This window comes from Aquila chrysaetos, chromosome 9 (genome assembly GCF_900496995.4).
Source record: "Aquila chrysaetos chrysaetos chromosome 9, bAquChr1.4, whole genome shotgun sequence".
Taxonomy (NCBI): domain Eukaryota; kingdom Metazoa; phylum Chordata; class Aves; order Accipitriformes; family Accipitridae; genus Aquila; species Aquila chrysaetos.
Genome location: NC_044012.1, coordinates 22,480,086 through 22,501,910, shown reverse-complemented (window position 1 = coordinate 22,501,910; position 21,825 = coordinate 22,480,086). Strand labels below are relative to the sequence as shown.

Sequence of the window (21,825 nt, the reverse complement as noted above, 5' to 3'; positions counted from 1 at the left end):
TGAAGGGGTCAGAAGGAAGCAAACCATTTTGCTTCTTCCACTCCAAGGGAGCACATGTTCATCACTCCAGATACCTCCACTGGCTTGAGAAAACCCAACAGTCTCAGAGCAAGCCTGAACTGACCTGCAGGCAGAGCAGAGGTGATGCTCCTCACACAAGCCTTCCCATCTTGCGCAGCAAAATGATCTTTAAATTCCTCCTTTAGAGGGTTGGGTGTTTTAAGCACAATATAAACTCACTGCTCTGTTGTAAAGCCTTCCTGTAGGTCAGCCTGCAGGACTGCACAGGAGAGATTAGAACGCCCAGGCAATGCCTCCACAATCCCTGCCTGCATCAAGCTGGCAGAACGCAGGTGACAGGCAAACCACACACTGCCCGTGACACGGCACTGCTTCATTACTGTTTCTCCTGATGTCAGCAACAAGCAAGGCTAAATGGCAGCAGGCTCCTGAGGCGTTTGCAACTCTTCTGAGAGACCAGCTGCCTCCTGCAATACCCCTCAAGGTCAATGCAACCAGATAAACAGAGGTTAAGGAGCTATTTTTCAAATTCTTAACCCAAGGACTCAAAAAGCAGGAGCCCTATGTGCACACTTCCAAGCGTTGAATGCTAGGACAAAGCATTTAACCCCAATCCTAAACGGGAGGAGAAGGCTGTTCTAAACAAGCTTCTTTCCACTTATAAAAGAAGAATATAAAATCTCAACTTTTATTCCATTAATTGAAATGAAAAGCCTGGAAGTTCCTAGGTACTTCCTTCTCTGCAAGAACAGGTCTTCAGAGAAAAATCTTCCACTAGATCCTGTGCAGATCAAGAGAAAACTGCAAAGAGCTGACAGTCAGCCTGCTTTGTGCAGCAGCCTGGAGCTCTCTGCACATTTCTGGTCAAGACCATCCCCATGCAGGGTATGAGGGAAGAACTCATCAGCATTCAGGAAATATAAGAGAAAGCAGACCAATACGAACTGCAGGATGAGTTGTACAGACCCAAGAGAACAGCCTAAAGAAATGTTCCCTTTACATTGTAACCTGGACCTGCTAAAAAGGCATGGAGGGGACTGTAGGGTAGGGAAACAGGTACCAAGCCCACCATGAAGCCTCTCATAATTGGACATATTAATAATATTGCTAAATGTTGATATAACACACTGAACATTACACATCGTTCGTCTCCCACACTCTTGTTAAATGACAGAGAGAGGCCAAGTGCAGCCATCTGAAGGCACGCGCAGCTCCAGTAACCTCTGTTGACACCAACCTGTCCCAGAAAGTATCTGTGCCCTTGTCAGATAAAACTGGCCTTCACACAGGTGCTCTCTGACCCAGCACCAGCCACCACAGAGAGCCCAGCCAAGTGCTTGGGTGCTATCACAGTAACATTACTGCTGGTAACATTTGACAACAATTTCCCTATGATCCTCCACAGTCCACAATTTCAAAATATCAGTCAAAACCAGCTGGGGTTGGTTCTGTGCCACTTCTGCTCCCATACCCCGCTTGAGCAAAATTCTTTCAGATATCAAGCCCCCCCACATGAAATTTGTTATGTTTACTATTGCAAATAAAACAAAGAAGTAAAAATATTTGCACGAGTCAGTGCATCACTCTAAGGTTCTCACACCATTCCTGCTGTCTTAGCAAAACCTTCACAAGACAATTATTGGCACCGAATCAAAAATCCTTTATATGGTTAAAATAAACCAAGTTGTATATTATCCTTCCTTTAGTAAAATACAGAATAACCACAGCCTGTAGCCATTGCTAACTGTAGTTCAGTGCTAACAGCACACTCCTTAGCACAGAGGCTTTCTCTCTCTCTGGCTAGACTACACCACAAAGCCATGATAGCTGTGCAAGCTTTGAAGGGACAGAAAGAAGGTTTCAACCCCTACCATTTGGTATAAAGAGGAGATGTTTTCACCAATATCTCTGCTAATTCCATATAAAAAGCCCCCAACATGGGAGCAAATTCATACATCCCATCATGCTGCACGTGACTGTAGCACCAGCATCCTTGGGCTGCTACAGAGCAAGGATGGATGCAGCCTCAAGTGTGCCACAGATGAACACAGAGGCAACACTACTTTTCAGTGCTCCCACCACCCAGGGTGGTCTTCCAGGGATAGGTCCTGCACAGGTGGAGGGTGAAACATGGCAGAGCCTCAGAAGTTACCTTGAAACACAGAGGGTGAAACATGGCACAGCTTGGAGCCTGCAAAAGCAGCAGATTCGCCTCTGATCACAGACTCATTAAACCAACTCACAATCCTAGGGATGGGGCTGCTTATTTGTACTCATTAACTTCTCAGATTGCAGAGTAGCCTGAGGAAAGGGCCTCAGCAAGGGCTGCAAGAAGCTGGCTGCATGGTCCTGTTTAACGCCGGAGCACAGACGGCCAGCCTCACACATCTAGCCTGCGGGCAGCGTCTGCTGCCACATGTGTGGAGGAGCCATGGTTTAGAGGCACAGGGAACTCGTATGAACCAGCTCAAGACAGCAAGAGAAGGGCATAGCATCCTGTGCTCCAGAGGCTGATAAACCTGAAGCCTAGAGCCTGCCCTACCTACAAACCACACCCCTTATCTCAAGCAGGCAATGCAACCTCCAGCAGGCATGAGGAAAAACCTCTGCGACCCAGGATGGGGGGATAGCTTCTGGAGAGGAGGAGAACAAGCGAAACCCAGCAAGAATCCAAGGAGAGGGCACTCCTGCCCTGGCAGGCTTCCACTTCAGCCAGCCTACAGCAGCCCCCAAGAGCTGGCAGAGCCCAGCACAGGAGCCTCCTTGGAGAAAGCAGCCTCCTCCAGGGACTGCAAATTTCAGGCTTCCCTGTCTCCAACAGTATTGCCACATACCCCTCATGGGAAAGGTCCTGGACACTTGCTCCTTTTCAGCCACCCAGCACAAAGGCAAACAGGAGTGCTTTCCAACCAAGCCAGAGAGCATCTCCCCAAGCAAAATGTGTCTTAGGACTCAAATGCTTCTTTGTCAATAGCACGGGAGGACCTATGAACTCCAGCTCCCTGCCATCACTCTGCAACATGCTCACCACACCTCCCGAAAGAAAAACATGCTTTTAAAATAACTCCTCTATAAATCAAGGCGCTAAATAAAGCCCAGGTTAAGGTCACGTCCGGCCATACCAGCTTTCACTGCTCCTCAGCTGGGAGCCGGCTGCCGGTGCAGCGGCTGGAGCACACAGCGAGGGAAGAGGAAAGAGGCATGTGGGGACAGGCTGGACTCTGCGGGCAGAGCTGTGTGATAGGAACAACCCAGCATGGTCCCACCAGGGAGGGCTGGGGAGAAGGGAGAGCCCAGGAGGGTTTCACACCTGGCAGAGAGCTTGGGTCAGAATGAGGGCAGAAATGAGTGGGGTGCCCCCCTGCTGATATAACGGGAGCCACAGATGCTGTGAAATGAATAAAGGGATAAAGACTGCTGCGGCAAAACTCTGCTGCTCAGCCCTAAGAGCGTCTCTCCCCATCACAAACTGCAGCAAGAACCAGGACTCGGCGAGAGATGAGGTTGCAAGTGCCTGAGCAGAAGCCCCAGGCCAGGACTAACAAGCAGGCAGCAAGAAGAGGAGCCCAGGATCAGTGACAACCCTGCTCAGGGGACATGCCTACCTCTCCTGGTGCAAGCGGCTGCTGCAGGATGGGAGAGAAGCCTGTCAAGAGGCATCTGGAGTAACCAGGAGCTTCTTGGGCTTTTCTAGATACACCAATTGAATTTTCGGCCTACATTTGTGGGCACAGAGAAAGCTACATAGCAGCTCCAGCCACTGGGAACTCCTGCCATGCTACATTTCTTTCTGACTCAGGAGTCAGCTTCTTCCTCTTTGGGACCTGCTGCTCACCAAATAAGTCTGAACCCTGCAGAGCCTCCTACGCATTTGGAGAAAAAGAAGTCAGCCTGCGCAGGGAGCAGAAAGAAGATCCCCAGGGCTACACACCTTGCGCAGCATCAGAATACCTGCACTCTCCCAGCAAGTGCCTGGGACAGCAATCCAAGTGGCTCAGGACAACACAAGTTGGTGCAGGGAAGGGCTGCAATGCTGCTGGACCCACCTGGGCCCACAAAGTCTTGACAGCATTTTCCCTACAACTCACCCAAGCACCTTGCTAAGAAGTCAGTGTCTTGCTTAAGAATTTTGTCTACAGAACACCAAGTCTTGGTCCAGGAGGACATGAAGAGGCACAGATCTTAATTGCTGACAGCCCAGATACTGTCTGAAGACTCCTGCAAAACATCAGTATGGTGAGACCAGACTGTTTGACTAATCCATGACTTATGGCAGACAACGCTCCTTTGTAGCGGACTGGACTGGCCGATGTAACGTGCTGAGGATTCATCTTGTGGCAGGAATTTAACTAAAGGATCTGCAGCTCTGCTCTGAGAAACCTAGACCTCCATCTGAGCAGCCAAAGAATGAAACTACATATCCCAATGTGCCCCAGTTAAATCCAGTGCTTGCTGTGGCTTGGCAGAGCGAGGAGCATAGCTGGGTGGTGGAGCAGAGCCCAGAGAGGCTGCGAGCACAGCGAGCAGTGCCCATGGTACGCCCAGCTCTGACTCACCGAGCGTCTCGGCTCCCGCTCAGCAGGGAGGCCTTGCCAGGAGCTCCCACAACTTTGCCCTCCTTCTGCCGGCTGCCCGGAGCCTGGCCACATCCTGCACGCACCTACTTTCTCCCCTCTTGCCCACGTACCAACGGACAGTGTGAAGGCAGGACAGAGGAGACCAGAGCCTGCAAAGATGAGGGGAAGAGATGACCCAAGCCTCCCACACCCCAGAACTGGAAAGTAGAAGTAACAGTGAAACTGGGAAGAGGCAGAGCTCCAAGCATCGCAGCGCAGCGCCTGCCCGTGGCCCCCAGCCAGCTTTGGGACTGGGGGAAAAGGAGCACACAGCAGGCGCTGAGCAGGGCTGGGTTAGCTGGTCCCTCCACCAGCAAAGGCTGCTGGGCTGCGCCGTTTGGCTGGGGCTGCTCAGCTCTCAGCTGACGTGAGAAACCTCATTTCCAGTAAAAACAGACCTCTGGGCTTTCCACAAAGCCTTTCCACTTTCTGACACAAAGCTGAAAGCCAGGCTGCTTTGCCTTTAAAAACAAGATGTTTCTCTGTTCAAAAAGGTCTTTGGCTAAAAACAAGGCTTGTTTTTCTGACAAAATTTGAGATTTCCCACTCCATTTCTGCAGGGAGGAGAACCCTCCCAGCCCCATTTCCTGAGCCGCTCTAATCACAGCAGCAATGAGTTCAAGAGAGAAAAATCTTCCCAGAGCAAGTGCCAGCTCCCCCCTCTGCTGTGCACTCCAAGGCTCAGGGGGAGGCTGGGAGGAGGGCGCTTGCCTTCAGCACCCTGCCTGTCTTTGGATATTTTCACTAAAATAATGTATTATTAAGTGGTGCAGCTATAGAGGTAGCCATTTCCACTGCTGTAATTACACAACCTTCCTGTGAGATAACCAGGAACGGCTCTACCTGCTTTTTGGGCTATTGTTTTAGGCTTTTCAGGGAGAAAAGCACAGCACCCAGTTCCACTTGGGAGGAAAATGTTTGCAGTCTCACCCAGACCAGCTTCGCTCATGGGCTGTACTTCCGAAAGCGAGCTGCCTTCTGCATGCCACCATGCGATCCCTTGTGCGGGGTATGGCTGTAGTGCAGCTCGGCTCCCCTGCCGCTGGGGCAGGCAGGATAGTTCCACAGCCTCTGGATAAACTAGCTCCTGCAGCCTTGCAGGGAGTGGTGCTCCGCAGACAGAGCTCAGAGAATCATTTCCAGATGCCTCCCTCTGTTCCCCCGGCCCTTCTCCGGGTTGACGCGGCTGCGGCAGCCAAAGCAGCTCCTACTGGGCAGCGCGCGGGATTATCATTCCAGGCACTGCAGGAAAACAAGCGCTTGGAAGTGATTAACTCATGATCTCTCATTTAATTAAACAAAAGGAAAAATGATGTATTTGCTTTTCAGCTCTGAGGTCCCGCTTCTGCGCATGCTGTAGGTCTGGGCGTGTTCAGCTGGTGAAAGGCAGGCCCAAAGCTAAGCGATCACCCCGCCAGCCCAGGGCTGGTTTGTTTTCACTCAAGGGGGACATCCCAGATTGCTTTGAAAGCAAAGCGTGACCTCCTGCGAGCCTCGAGCTTTGGAGCTAGTGCACAGCTATATCAATGCTGTCCCCATGCCAGGGCAAAATGCAGGCAGTAGTAGAGGGCAGAGGCAACCTGGTACAAGCAGCCACGTCCGTGGCTCTGTACCATGCTCCAGGTGGCCAAACACGGACGCTGGCACATGGCAACAGGACCAGCAACAGTCACCTGAGCCTGCTCCCCTGCCCGAGACCCCTGCAGCCCAGCAGGATGGTCAACAGGTCTGATACAGCAACACAAGAAGCAAACCTGCTCTTAGTGTACCCTAACCCCAATATTCATCCTTACCAAAGACGTATCCTGGTGCAGCCCTTCAGAGAGCAAAGCCCATGCACCTGGAGAAGCAGGGCCTTCCCCAGCCCTTCACTTATACATGCCCCCAAGGGAAGCTAGATGCATGCAGCAGCTTGCACAGCAAGCTTTCTGCTGTTTGACCATCGCCTGACCTGGCTGAGGAGCCAGCCTGACCAAACACTGCTCCCCGAAGGAAATGGCATCACGTGCATTCAGGCATAGCAGTCCAGCACCTCTTCCCACCAGAGCTCTCTATTCACGTTACTCCTCTCTACCCTTTCCTTTATGTTTTCATACTCCAGCTTCTCTGGAGCAGGGCCTATGCCTTTCTCCTTTGTCTGTGCAACACCCAACACATCAGAAAAGCTGCTGACAACTGCTGAACAGGTTAGAGAGGCCAAACTAGGGATGAAACACTCACCCACAATCCAGGAAAGTCATTTTATAGCCAGAGAGGAGCAGAACTGGGAAATGGAGCTAAGCCTTTCCTCGCAGGGACGTGTCCCACTCGTAACTGAGCTCTTGATAAACTGAGCAAAAAGTAGGTCTTATCCAGAGCAGGGAATGAGACCCTGCTCCCAAAGTCCTGTTACTTTCTATTAGCAATAGATCAGGCAGATGATATCAGTGTTTAGAGGGCATGTGAGAGAAGAGACCAAAGCCCTGTCCTTAAACAGACATCTTCCAGCTGAAACGAGGGCCTGCAAGTGGATAAGAAGAGCTGTGTATAAAACACCATCCTACAGCTGGAGACCAGCTTATTTTGGTTTAGTTTAATCAAAGGATTAAGTCCTTAATCTGAAATAACTGTCTAAGCACAGATTTTTTTAAAATATCTTGGCATAGATCTAACCATGCAATTAATTAACAAAGCTGTACTCAGTGTGATGCAAAGCTCTGGGTACTTTTAAAACACCCTTCCCAGCAACAGACCCATGCTGGAAGAGTGTAAGCATGTGGCAGCTGTGGTTTCATTGCCCAGTGTTAGCTGCATATGCCTCCCTGAGAACCCCCATGGCAGAGCTGTGCCCCTCTCCTCTCCCACCACCAGACTGCATATGCCATGGTCCAGCCAGGGATCTCCAGGTTCAAAGTGTCACACTCCTACAACAGGCCCAGACAAGGCTTGCTAAATGCTCTTAGATATCACAGACAGAGTCAAGAATGTCCCAAGCCACTTCTACACAAGACAAGTCCTGGGACATTACAGCAGACTCCCTTTCTTTACAGGGGTCTTCTAGGAAGTGCACTAAAAATCTTTCTGCTACCCAAGAGAATTGCTTGATCTCATTCATCTTCTTATTAGTTACAGTATTTGCTCCACTCTCAACTTCAGGCATTGGCATCCATCTGGCAAACCAACCTGAGCAGTAGCATCTTGTACCCTTTACCATTTGTGCCTAACACCTACCAAATAACAGGACGCTCTAGGGAAAGGAAAGACTTGTTTGTACCAGCCTGCTATAAAATACCCCGGGTAAGTTCTTAGCGAAACAGGTCAGCTCATTTTAACACCTTTTAGTCAGAGGCATTAGGCCATAGCCAACACCTTGTGTTCAGACACCCATCTGGGGGCATCTTACAACAGATGGGCAGCCTCCTGTGCTCAAAGAGAAAATGATAATCCTTCAGCAGGACAGCTGATGAGTGCCAGAAACGATCTTCATAGGATCAGCATTTAGATTATTACTTATGTGCCAGCATTGCACGCGTTCTGCATGTTCAGCTCATGTTCAGATCTCACCCCTTCCTCTGCAAGGTGCGTGAGCTGCTGGACAGACTCCCATGGGGACTGGTGGGTTCTCCATGTCTTGCAGCCTCCATAACTGAGGGTGGATGCCACTAAGAAAAGGTCATGTTTTTGTTAAAGACCTCCCAGCCTCAGTGTGGGAGCTAGCTAACACTCCATGGTCCCAGTATCCTGTAACAGATGAGCCATAGTTCCTGTTGGCCTTAAACATGCTGTATTACCATGTGCTCATGAAATACAAGTCCTGCTATGTCAACAGGGGACAGAAACCGCTCTGAAGCCAAGCTGCAATTCCAGGAGGGGCTGGCTGATTGCATGAGAAAACAATAAGTGTGCAAGGACCTTCCTTGAAGGAGCACATCCCCACACACCTTTGATATGAGAAAGCAGCTGCCAACAGCAATCAGATGCCACCTCTGAGTGAGAGGCTGTGAGGAAGGATCAGCCAGAAGGACAGAGCAGGCAGCCCAGAGATGGCCAAGGTTATGCCAGCTCAGCCCTGGGTCGCTGCAAGAAGCATCGGTCTATGCCACGCAGGGAAAAGTACTCCTGGCCAGAGGGACCCAGATTTGCTCCAAGACTCTCTGACCTCACTGGGGAACAGAAACACATGTGCTCAAGCTCTCCTGCCCCTGAGCAGCCAAGCTTGGGACTTAGAGTTGAATGAAAACATTTCCCCTATATTCAGATACAGCGCTAAATGCATGCCTCCAGGAAAGCTAAGTAACTCAGTCATAAATTCAATGCATTGCTTTTACTAAACTCCTGAGTTAGAAAGGAGTAAACACAGGCTTTTAAAGTTACTCTCTTTATAGCTTTTTTTAAAAACAGAAAACAGTCTCACGTGTCCCATTATTTCCATACATATCAAAGGAGGGTGGAGATTTAACTAGCGATTTCTAAAAGACATCTTTGTGCGTAGAAGGGATGTATGCCAAAACGTGGGTGGTTATAAGCCCAAACACAAAGGAGAATACATCCACAGGCATTTTTCCCCTTGATCCATTAACGGGTCTGCATACCAGCCTCCTGAGCATATGAGAAGGACCTTGTTCAAAAGGTAAATGTATTCAGAAAGATGACAACAGACAGCAAATAATCCACATCCTTTAACCATGTTGGAGGCTCAGCAGCACTAGGTTTTTGTTGGGAGCCACTGAAATTTGACAGGCAGCCTGAGGGAAGGTATCGTCCTGAAGGAACCTGCTCAGGAAACCTCACAGTTCTGTCTCCTGCGAACACTGCCACACCTAACACAGGCTGCAAAGCTCAAGGTGGACACCTAGCTCAGATCAGCAGAACTCCTGCAGCTTTTCTTTGCACCATGCAAACCACCAGCCAGCCACAGCATCGTGTCCCATTGGGGGTCACCATAAGGCCCCATGGAGGCTCCCCTCTACCGCATCCACCAATGTTGAGGAGGAACACATGCAAGTCTTCATCTGGTACCCATTTCTCTTCAGCTGTGCCATTTGATTCCATTCAAATCAACAGCTGGTTGCACCAGCTGGAGCAAGGGTTCATCCTGGGCATCCCAGCCTGATGGCAGGATGGTAAATTTGAGCAGAAAGAAAGACTTTCAGATTCATTCTGTGCTGCTTTGATCTTGGAAGTTTCAGCTTGGTGTCCAGTGATGCAAAAAAATGGGATACGTATGAAACCAGCCAGGAGCACTTACCACAAGAAAGGCCCCATTTTTTTGTTCTTTTTTTAATGAAAGGCTAGGCCAGCCAACAGAGATGAGGCACTCTGTGCGGCAGAGAGGTATTAGCACAGTCAAGCCTTCAGAGTCAAGAAGGGCACGTCTATTCACTTCTCTGATTTGCAACCCGGGTATCATGAGTGGTGTAGAAAGCACAGAGCATCCCACCACCGGAAGTGGGCAGCTTACCCTAGCAGGCTATCCTTGCTTTTTATTGCTCTTCAGTCAGCAACACATCCCATCCTGCTGCCTCTACTCACTTCTTCAGACCTTGGCTACGTTGAGCTCCGCAGGACAGGAACAGGGGGTTCCCTCATGGGTAGAGAGCCAGGAATAGGAACAAAAGGTGCTCTGATATTGAGTGCCCATAGGTAAGTTGAGTTTATAGCTTCTGCAGAAGACACTTTGACTGTTTTAACACGGATTTTTCAGCCCTTCGGTATTAAAGGGGTCTGTAGCCCCTGTGTCTGTGACTTCCACCCACACTCAGCACTGATACTCAGGTTTAGGCCGTGCCCACAGCCTGTAGGATGGTTTAGTTTTGCACAGATCTGTTTTAGACAGGGTTATGTTTGAGGTGAAGCTACAAGATTGGGCTCCGGGAGCTGAGCAGCTGTGACTGTGCTATAGTATTTAGAAGCAGACATGCTGGCAGGCTATCTTTTCTGAAGCGGCCAGCAGCAAGATGCTCACAAGGCTCTCACGTTATGATCTCTTTTGCTAGCCAGGTATGCCCTCAGGGCTGACTGCACATGCGGGTAGATGGCCAGCAGCATGACCAGCAGTGGTTATGCTACAGGATGCCGATTTTCAGAAAATAAGCACCATCACTCAGCATACAGTCCTCCTTGGACACCTGCAGCCTCCCACCATGAACACTTGCTGTTTTGCGTTCCTACTTGGTACTAGAATGCATTTGGTGATTGCTCAGCAGAGATACATGGATGCAGCTGGCCTGTCACCTGCATATAGCCATTATTTTTATTGTGAAAATGAAGAGCATGTTCACCTGCCCAGTGTTTTTGGAAAGAACCTGGGAAAAATGCACAAGTTGTCATCCTTGTTACCCCAGAGAAGATGCTTTCAGACCACTTCCATGTGCTCAGGATTACGTCTCTGAGCTTTGTCTGTGTTCCAGCATCTTGCTCATGGCTTTGGCACAGAAATAAAGAAAGAAGATTCCCAATGCTTAAAGCTCTTTGTGACTCCCAGACTCATTTCCTTCCCACCCCTGGAGAAGACATAACCAAAGGATGAAGGAAAGACTGTATTTTCTGCTGAAACCCATCCTCTCTCCTGCCAGCACAGAGGTGCCACTTGAACTTCTCTGCAGGAAGACACCAGCATTTGCACATCTTGTGATACACAGAGTTTCTGCTTTACATGTCTGTGTGATGACTGGAGACTTGGAGCATGCCACCACATGGGAGGAGTAGCCCAGGCAAGTCCAAGGCGCACAGTTGCAGGAGCCTTGCTGAATTCACATGCTGGATCCACAGTGCCCCAGCTACCATTGAAGAGCAGCAGCAATCACCCTAGGAAGGGTGGAAAAGCAGCCCTGGGCTCCCTGACCAGCTGCTGCAGCTTGAGCAATTTCCTGGAGAGGAAGCTGTCCCTCACAATGTGGGAACAGAGGCTGGGAACCAGACCTCCGCACCATGGAGAAGCAGGGCTACTGCTTGCTTTTCCTCCAACCAACCCACCCAAGAGCACAGGGCTGTGCACCTGCTTGGGTGGAAACTATTCCTCAAGCAGGGTGCTGTATTGGGTTTGTGTGGTGGGGTACCCAATACAGGCGCACTGTGGTCCAGCCATACGCCCTGACCATCCCCTGTACCCCATCCAGCAGCAGGCACCAGGCACGGTGAAGCCCACTCCCTCTCCCATGAAGGAGAAATCCCTACCAGGGAGTGAGGGCAGATCCCCAGCTGTGAAAGCCACAATGGGACAAGCAGAGTAGACAGAGCCCTGTCAGGCTCCTGCCTTGCTCACACCATGGGGCTTTCACAGCTGCAAGTCAGTTCTAGTGGAAGTGGGCTACTTCGGCCTAAGGTATCTTACACATTTGGTGTTTTAGGCATCCTCCAGCTGCAACAACCCTATGCACCCATACACACACCACATCATCCCTAACACTGAAACATGACAGACACCCCTTGAAGAGGAATCACCTGCCTCATGCAGAACAGGGCCGCCAGCAGCTGCACAGTGCCAGACGTCCATCAGGAGCCAAGCCTTAGAGTCCTGTGGACTGCCAGCAGCCATGGGGAAGCCTCATGCAGGCCAACAGACTGACCCACATTGACTTAGAACCAAATCTGTTGCCTGCAGGGTTTGGTTGATTCACCAGAACACCAAAACTCAAGTCAGACAGAACAGCTTGGAGCTACAGTCACAACTTGGCCGCTCACAGATCACACCTCCTGAACTCTCTACCATGGCATTAGGAACACACACCTGCAACGGATCGCAGGTGTCCACGGTGTGGCCAGCGCCCAGTGCTGGGTCTGTGGCTACTTGGCCTCTGGTTCCTGCTCCTTGCAGCCACCAACCTGAACTCAGCGCCTGAGAGGCACATGATCCCTCCTCAGCAGTAATGCATGGTCCCTGCCCACCCACAACCCACTGTGGCACCTCGACTGGCCACGGCACTGCTCTGCGCAAAGGCCCCTGCTTCAGACAGCTTTTGCATCACACATTAGAACAAGGTAAAGGACCTGAACTGGGGATGAAGCACTTGGGAATCAGAAAGTCATCTCCGGTTTGCAGGAGCAGAGTAGCAGCAGCCGGTCTCTGTCTCAGGCCTCCCAGAGCAGAGATCACAAGTGCTGCTCCAGCCCCTATGGCAAAATGCAGCCCACAGGGCTGCAAGGGATGGCACCCACCCTGCACAGCCCCAAACAGTGCTCTCCTTTGATTTCAGCTTCATACAATAACCAGCATAGACCAGAAATTGCCAGGAACATACTAGGCATAGGGTGAGGGCAAAGAGGTCTCCTGACTGGGGTAGAGAAGTGGAAGAAGTGAGATGCCTGCAGGCCTCCACAGCAGGATAGAAGAGGAGAGCACACCACGGCTCTGACATAGCCACGTGAGGGTACAGGGAGCCATGGGGTCCTTGGCAGAGGAGCTGGAGGGTGGCAAAGGGAAGAGAGACGGGTCCATGAGCTTAGCTCAGGTTGCAGAAGCCAAAAGTTGGGCAAGTCATCCTTCAATGAAACCCAAGCTTCTCCAAGCCCAGAAGCTGAATTTTTAAGAAAACACAAGTCACTGCCAGGCACAGCAGCAATGCAAGCTGCTTGTCCCCCCCTCGGACTTTGTTCCCTCTGCTGTGGAGAAGCAGCCCATGACGCAGCAGGACATGTCCAAGAGATTTAGGGCTGCTGGGCACATGGATCCCAGCCTGAGCCCAGGAACAAACCATCAGAAGCCAGACTGGTGCTCACTGGGTGCCACAGGGCTAACAATCCCTCCAACCTCTGCCACCCCAGGGCTGGGCACCTCTGTTTGCAGGGCAGCACCACTCCCAGGGGGATGGGGTGCTCTCCTCCCATCTATCCCCTCCCCAAAGAAGGATCCCCACATGCAGAACTTGACACTGAAAGGGAAGGATCCCTGTCCAGCTTCAGGAGTTTCTCTGAACCCCTGGATGCCCACCCTGGGCAGAAGAAAAGAAGCCAATGCTCTCCCCTTCCCCAGGCTCTGCAAGGGGGCAGTGCCCACAGCCCCAGAGCAGGGCTGGCAAAGAGCAAGGGCAGGAGGAAACCCCAGCATCCAGGCAGCCCAGAAGACAGGGCGCTGCCTGACCTGCCCCATCCCAGCTCCTCACTCCAGGACTGTACCCCAATAGGCACCTCGCGGGGGGTCAGTGCCAACAGGAGACCTGTGTCCCTGCAGCCACCGTCCAGGGCTGGCACCCCAGAGTACAACGTGCCATCCGAGTAGCGGGAAGTGCCAGAAGAGCCGTTTCCCACTCCTGGCATTAGCACCGTGCACTGGCTCCAGGCAGGCTGCCCCAATAGCAGCTCCATCCCGCGCAGCCCTACTCGTGCCCAGGGCGAGAACCCTTCGCAGAGATTTCCTTACCATGTTGCCGGCCTCCTTTATTCCCCCTCACTTCCAAAGGGAGTGTTTTTTCTCTTTTTCCTCCATGTGTGCGACGGGGCGTCTCCTTTCCCCTCCGACGTGAACCACCAAAGCACTTTGAGTTCTGGACTGTAATCCAAGCCCTCACCGCCCCCAGCACAGCTCCAACTAATCTAACTCATGACACTACCAGGGCTAAGCAGGGGACCTTGAAGGTTTCTCTGACAGCCAACTCCAGCGCTAGACGGCGGAGGGGCATAGCGAGTGCAGGGTGCTGCATTCCCCAGCCCTGCAAGGACCTTACAGACACAGGCAGAGCCAGCAACGCTTGCAGGCTGCTTGTTACGGCACCGCTACTATCTGCGTCCCTCAGAGCGCGCCTGGCCCCCGCACAGACCTGCTTAATGCAGATGCTTCGTGGCAGGGAGCTGCCTTCGCCCGGGAAGATCTGAATAGCTGCTAGAGGAGAACAAGCTCACAGCAGGCATCCCGAGAAGGTCTCCAGCTTCCCAAAGAGGTTTCCAGCAAAATCCTCCCCCCACCTCCTCTCGGCTTGCTTCTCTGTAAGTCCAGAGAAGTTCCTCCACTCCACACGATCCTGAGGCAGCACTGCAGGTTAAGCAAAATGCTGAGAAATACAAAAAGAGTGCTCCAAAATACTGTTTTTCTAACTTCTAGAAGGAAAGCAGAGAGGCAGTGACCGCTTCAGGCAACAGCAACAAACTGCATTGGTATCAGGCAAGAGATGTGGAGACCTCACCCCCTCCCAAAGGAGGAAGTAATTTAACATGGCAAGTTTCTCCACCCCTCCATTAATTGTTTAAGATGGCCAGGGGCCAAAATACTGCCCGAGCAGTGGGAGCAGTGGGGAAGGTCACCGAACAGGCAGGCAGCAGCCTACAGAAGTGACAACGGGAAAGGGCAGAGCCACAGAGGCAGAGAGGGAGGGGAGAGGCAGGTGCCGCAGGGCATCCCAGGATCTGCTGACACACAAAGGCTTTGTGTAACGGGAAGCAGTGCGGGAAGTGACACACAGGCAAAGCCTCAGAGCCCTGGACGTGAGGTGCAGGGCCTGGCAGCAGGGCTTGGGACCAGGAGCTGCCTCCCTAGCCTTGGCCGAGCAGCATGTGGTCTTGGCAGCCTCGGTGGGGACTAACCCTCCACCAAGAAGGCCACAGTGCTGGTACCTGGCTGTCCCTGCTTCTGGGAGAGGTCACACAAACCAATCCATCCCAAGAGGAAGGGTGACTCAGGCAGGACATGTGGACCTACAGCAGGAGGGAAGACATCCCCTGCATAGACAAGCTCAGTAGAGAAGCACAGGGTACTTGCCTGCTGAAGCTGGAGCAACGGCTACCAAACATTTCCACCACCTTGGCTCAAGGGGCAGGTCCCCACAGCTTTCCCAAGCCCTGCTCCACAGGGCCGGCAGCAGAGCCCACACAGGCTGGTTCAGCTCAAGAACACCTTCAGATACTCCCCTCCCAGGGAGGACTGCCAACAGTTGGCCCTAAACCCCATCGCACATGATGGCCTCATGGCATGTTTTCAGACATAACCAGCAAACATGGGTTCAAGCAGTCCTAAAGCCAACCATTCAATACACCAGCTGCTTGATGTGCTGTTGCATTTCATATGGGCAGCAAGGATGGATGACAGTCCCTGCAGGGTTGCAGTTTGCTTTCCTTAAGCAGAAAGAGATGTCCTCCTAAAAGGGGATGCAACATTGACAGTGGACCAGAGCTGAGCAGCTGCCTCACTGTTCAGTGCTTGTCTTTCAAACATACTTTGCTTGCAGAGGCTCCCCCACAGCCTCTAACAGCTAGTCATCTTCTCCCTAAAGCAGCACAATGCTGTCTGCAGTGCACCATAGCAGTGAGGACCTCCAGCCCATGTCAGGTGAGATCAGCTGATAATCCCAAGCTGGGTGAAGGAGAGCATCCCTGCCAATGCAAAGGGTATTAACCCAGCACAGGCACTACCTAGTTGTTGTCATCCACAGTAACTAAAGGAATTTGTGATCTTGTCTGTGGATGCAGAAGAGCCTTCCTTTCCCCCTCGTATTCACAGCAGAAGGATGAGGAACCTGGCATGCTTCCCCAGCAGAGCCTCCAACCAGACTTCACCATCTACACAAGGCTAAGTTTTCAAAGTATCTTTGCTCTTTACCTGTTCCCCAAATACATCTCCCAGCCCACAAACGTGGCCACACCTTTGCAACATCCTCCCATGGATGCCGGGAGCCTCCCTACGGACTGCCCCCCTCCGAGAAAGGGAGCACAGAGCAATGTCCCTCCAGTGCACACATGGCACGGAGCTGGCCGTGACAAACCTCATGCTATCAGAGGTGCTGAGCTATTTCTGTTGGAGGCAGGGCCCCCAGCACAGAGTGAAAGGAGGTAGAAAAGATCCACCATGCCTCTCATGCCCAGATGTTTTATGGAAATCTCCTTGCTGTGTCTCCAACTGCAGCAATACATGGAGGTTTCCTTTCAGGAGGCCATGGCTGCCCAGGGCTAACCCAACTCCTTGCACATGACTATGCTTATCCAGCAAAAAAGTCTCTGCAAATACCTTGGGATCTGCAGGGGGACCAGCCTCTGAGCAGAGATCGGAAGCCTCCAAGCAGTCTGGCTGCCAGCAGCCTAGGTACCAAGACTGGGCTCTTCAGGGCTACTCCAGCAGTGGGCCAAAGCCCCCAACAGTTGTATAAAGCCTGTTGGAAAGCCTGCTGCAGGGCTGAAAGGGACCCCACAGGCTCCTGCAGAAGGGCTCCTGCACAAGCCAGGAGCTACCTCACATTTTGAAACAGAAACGTGTGCTCCCCAGGCATGAAGGGCAGTGCAGACCCAAGCAGGGCTGGGGCAACCCGAGAGCCCATGGGGATGGAGCAGAGAACCTGCTCCCACACTGTTACTGAACCAGTCAGGTCTCCTTCAGCCAGACCTCTGGCAGAAGCTCCAGGGTGAGAGCAGCTTTCATCTTTCCTCACCCCTTCAGGTGGCTTGCACAGGCCTGGGAGCACAAGGTTGCCTTCTCCTTTAGCTCTGACTTCACAGCAGGATAAGACACTGTCAAGCCACCTAATTCCAGCTCTCTGAGGGCCAGAAAGAGAAAAGCGACACTTTCAGGGGCTGGTGTAGGAGTTTGCAGCATCCCCATAAACACAGATGAGGAGGGCACCACGTAAGCACACACAGCTCAGATCTGGTTCCTATCCCATTTTCCAGCTGCGTGACCAGGGACAGAGCCAGGTGCTCCCCAGACCATACAGCCAACACTCATATACTCAAACTATATAATGACTAGCATGTACTTTTTGCAGTGCAGCAGCCAGCTCGGTTCTGGACATGACAACCAAAAGCTCTCCACAAGTTCCCAAACCAACACAATACAGAAAAGTCGATGGCTGTAGGTATTTATTTACTGAAGCAGAGGGGGAACGGGTTGTCTAACACAAGAGCAGCTTAGAGCCCAACCTCGTACCTCCTTCCTTTTCTACACTGCACTCAAAGCTCAGGAGCGCCTTCCTCCACCGAGGAATTCCAGGCTGAAGAGCCCAAGTTCAGCTCAACCCCATCCCAGTCAGAGGCAGTGATGTGATTTCCTGTGCCGTGGCACTGCGCTAAGGGGAACATCACACTGCTGTTTACCCACGGCTGGATCCTAATATAGCTTGCCTTTTTTTTTTTTTTCTAAATTGCAAAGTGGTCTTTCCCTCCTCTCCTGCATTGTAGATCCATTTCCCACACAAGCACATGGGAGACAGCTGTAGCCAGCACTTCAGTGGGTGTTAAAAAGCCCCTCTTGACTGAGGCTGACAACAATGCCAAGCTTGTTCCCCAACACAGTCTCTCACTGTCTCCTCACAGGAGCAGCTCCTCGCTCTTGCATGAGGCCTGCGCTCTCCTCTGGGTTGGTTTAATTGCTGAAGTCACTGCCAAAGGTTGCTGTCACCCAGCTCTGCCAGCAGATATCCGTGTGCTCCAGCTTCCCATCCAGCAGACCCAGGTCCTTTGCACGGACCAACGGGCAATTTTGCCCCAAGGGAACCGCTTTGGTACCCAGCTGCAGCAGCAGCAGCTGAGTACTGCTAAGGACAATCTGTCCCAGAGGTGAAATATGGCAAAAGGCAGCAAATGCTGACATTGGGAAGGATGGAGAGCCAAACTTTGAAGGCTGTGGGACCTCCTCAGAGTTGAAAGAGGAGGGGATAGGAGGGGGGTCAGTACACCAACTCTTCTGAAAGTTCAGGGGTCATAACTTCAGACCTACATCTCTTCCCGCCTTCCTCCCTGCCCCCTTCCCCTTTGTTTGATCTGGTTTCTGGAGCTGCAGTATTTCTCAAGTGCCTGCTGAAGCAGCACCACAATCTATAGCCCCATAAGAGCTGGGAGAGAGCACAGGCAGAGGTAGGAGGCAGGCAAAGGACTTCTGCCTTTGAGTCAAAGCTAGCAGACTTCTGCTTATTTTCAGTTGTGCAAACTGGGGAAAGCTCAATGCTTTTATGAATAGGACTCAGCTGTGCTGGAAGAAACACAGGACAGATGTTTTAGATGGCAGATAAGGACATCTTCTGACCTAGGGGAAGTTGTGCAATATGCAAGTTAGCTAGACGATTGCACTGCAGCAGCCAACACCTCTTAGGAAAACACCCCCATGCACTCCATGTTAGCTTAGCGTGATCACTGGTGTAGTCCTCAGCACAGCATAGGGAACCTACTATGTCCATAGGGACTTCCAAGGGAAAGAAGAGCCCAGGAGCAGGCTGTGGCAGAGTAGTACTCCAGGACCTGCTAACCCACGGATCAGTGGATGCCTCTGAATCTACTTCCAGGCATCTCCTCATGACTGGACTGGGGCCCTCTGCCAGCTCCCATGTCCACATATGGCTATGCAGATGTCCCATGGATTAAGCTGTGCCCTGAAAGTACAAGTTGAAGAGAGGTACATTACAATCCCACCAAGCTACCCACTGTGAACCCCTTGGCAGCCTATAAAAGCATGGGAATCCACCAAGAAGCCACGTTAGACCCCACTCAGCACAAACAGGTGCCTTACGACCAGTGATAGGTGTTTGCTTGAAACAGGTTTTGTCAAAGAAAAGCAACAGGCACTGCAGCAAGTAGAGCTGCAAGCAGCCCTTTGTACCAATATCAATGTTTCAGGAAAGAGCTAGTTCTCTCCCATTAGGGAGACAAGAGCAGGTTGTATGCAGTTTAATAATATTTAAACCTTTATTTCAGATCACAAGTAAAGCAAGCCTTGGCTTCACAAAAGCACATCTTGGTTTACCTAATTAATTTGATAATCCCCTATTTGCAATCCTCAGGAGACATTCAGCTTCTAAAGCAAGTAATTACCACTAAGTGGCAACCTCTTTGTGAGGCCCAGTCTGATTAGGGAAAAAATTTCTTAAGCCAGAAATACAATCGTGGTGTGATTTCCCAGAAGGACTGGAGGAGAGACTACATAACAACAGCTGGTCACGCTCACCATTTGAAGGAACAGGAGCAACTCAGTTACTAGGTCTCCAGCTACACTTCAAGATGTTGTTCATTGCCATGTGCAAACCTGGCATGCCATTAACCATCAGGAGGCTTTACAGGAGATGTTTTTATAGGTACAGAAGTCAGGAAGATCCCACTTAGAAATCTCAAATACCCATGTGCACCACAGGGTAGGGGGGAAATAAAAGAATCGCACATCAGGCCTGCTGCAGCACATGTGGAAGCTCATAGTACGCAGTCCCACAGGGAAGCAATCCAAGCAGGCAAATGCCAGCCTTATAGCTTCTCTGCACAGATAGGAAGGCACACCTTGATGACACGCAGTGTCTTTCCCAGACAAGCCAGTTGGGACTCAATACATGCAGAGCACTTGCTAGTCTAATGCCTGCGCCAGGCATCCCCAAGTGCCCAGGGTCTCGGCTCAGCAACAGCCCAGCACTAGCATCGATAGCTGCCAGAGCCCAGAGGACAAAGTGCTGCTTCTGATTATGCCCAAGACGCTTGTCTCAGGCTGAGCAGCATTGGGCTTCTTTAACTTTGGGCAGTTCTTGTGGGAGGACACAGGTGGCCCCCAGGCCTTGCAAAGTGGCCATGCTGCACACCGCTCTTGGGTTAATGCCTCTACAACAGCATCCTCCAGAGACTTCTCCTTATGTGAAAGTCATGAACACAGCCAGCATGGGTAGGAGCAGGGCTTGGATGGAAACCAGGCCTCCTGCCCTGATTGGGCATCTTCCCAACAGGCATGTTTTCTTTACAGTGCACACACACTGAGATGTTTCCCCACTGGGGTGGGGTCCCCTGTTTGGGCGCTGGGTGTAAGCATCCTGGTGCTCTGAGCCCTAGGAAGGGGCACTGGTTGGCAGGACCCTGGAGAGAAGACCCCAAACCCCCTGAGAGCCTGGAACAGAGACCTGTAAGACACAGAGCCAGGCAGGGGCACACCTCTGTGGATGAGGACCACGTTGAGAGCTTAAATCCTTTAAGAGGAGCTGCTTGTTTGTCTCCCTGGAGTTTTGGGACGCCTGCCTTTCCTGAGGACAAAGTGCTCTTGGCTTAAAATCCAGCTGTGGTTTCAGGACTGCTGTTTCAAAACTCACCACCATCTCTGAATAGAAGAACAGATTGGCTTTCTCTGAAGAGCAGCCTAAAACTGACCCATCTCTCTCCAGATCCCACGTATTTAATGGCATAAGACAGTCATCTGTTTACCCTCCCTGCTGGTAGTGATGTTGCCTGCTATTTAGTCCCCGCATCACATGTTTTACTGTGCTCTCCAAGACAGCACGCTCACCTCCTAGCTAGACATGCCAGCAGGCACCTACACCCTTCCTGCCCCAGCCCAGCAGCCACCTCCCAAGCCCCTCTCCCACAGACACAGGAGACGTGGAGCACAGGGCGTCACAGCTACCGCAAATGCCGTCCTCAGTCGCAGCTGCCAGGACCAGCTCCTCTTTCTAGGTCTGCTTGACAAAGCAAGGGTTGCAAGGACAGACGGACACCCCCACCTCCACACCTCTGCACCACCAGGAGCCCCCCACTTGTGTCCCTGCTCTGCACCCAACTCACACCTGAGCAACCAGAACCCACAAAATACCTGCCCAGCCTACACCAAGAGAAGCAGATACAGCCCTCTAGTAGACACCCCAAGCAGGTAGTAAGCACCAACCATTACCAGACAAGGGCTAGGACACACTTCAGAGCTGGAGACCCATCCCTTCTTTTCCCAAAAGCAACATAAATCCAACTATGCCCCACCAGGAGGGAGGGCTGACAGCTCTAACCACCCAGCTCCAGGGGAGTGGGGACTCCCCCCAACCACTGGCTGCAGTCTCTGCCCCACAGTTTGCAAAGCCAGGGCCAGCACCCAGGTCCTACCTGGGGTGGCAGCCAGGGACCACAACACCTCCTTCATTTTGCTTCAGGAGCTCTCACCCCCAGGACTGCTATTCCCACTGGGCACATGCTCTGCCAAGCCCCCATCCATCTCCCCCAGCCCCTCACAAACCCGACACTTACAGCCAGCACTTGCAGAGCCTGCGCCCAGCAGATCCCAGCAGATCCTGCAAACCCTTCTCCCATGGCAGAGTCTCTCCAGAGAGAAGGAAAGCTCTCACCTGCCTGCACTTTTCTCCTCCAGATCAGGCAGGCAGAGAAGCAGCTGGGTTAGCTCAGCACCCACTGGGGCAGAGCAATAGCCCCAAGGTACAGCTCCAGCTGTGGGCATGCAATCAGTGCTTTATACAGGTGCATGGGCGTTCCCTGGGACCAGCTCTCATGTTGCCTGTAGCAGCTGGGCTGTGCTGTCTACTGAACTTAGGCAGTCCCACTGTGGGTCCTC

The 21,825-nt window shown here is 51.9% G+C and overlaps 1 protein-coding gene across 5 annotated transcripts in view; it reads right to left on the bottom strand.

Annotated features, from left to right (window-relative positions):
• PLEKHG4 (pleckstrin homology and RhoGEF domain containing G4) overlaps positions 1–21,602 on the bottom strand; it is a 100,043-nt gene extending 78,441 nt beyond the window's left edge. For 4 of the 5 annotated variants that reach the window (XM_041126013.1, XM_041126015.1, XM_041126016.1 and 1 more), the window contains exon 1: positions 21,504–21,602. In XM_041126013.1, the coding sequence (XP_040981947.1) occupies positions 21,504–21,566 (63 nt within the window). In that variant the 5' untranslated portion in view covers positions 21,567–21,602. Of the gene's footprint in view, positions 1–13,974; positions 14,350–21,503 lie in introns of those variants that run through there. The other variant, XM_030024961.1, reaches the window with a different exon arrangement.
• Positions 21,603–21,825: the final 223 nt, after the last annotated feature.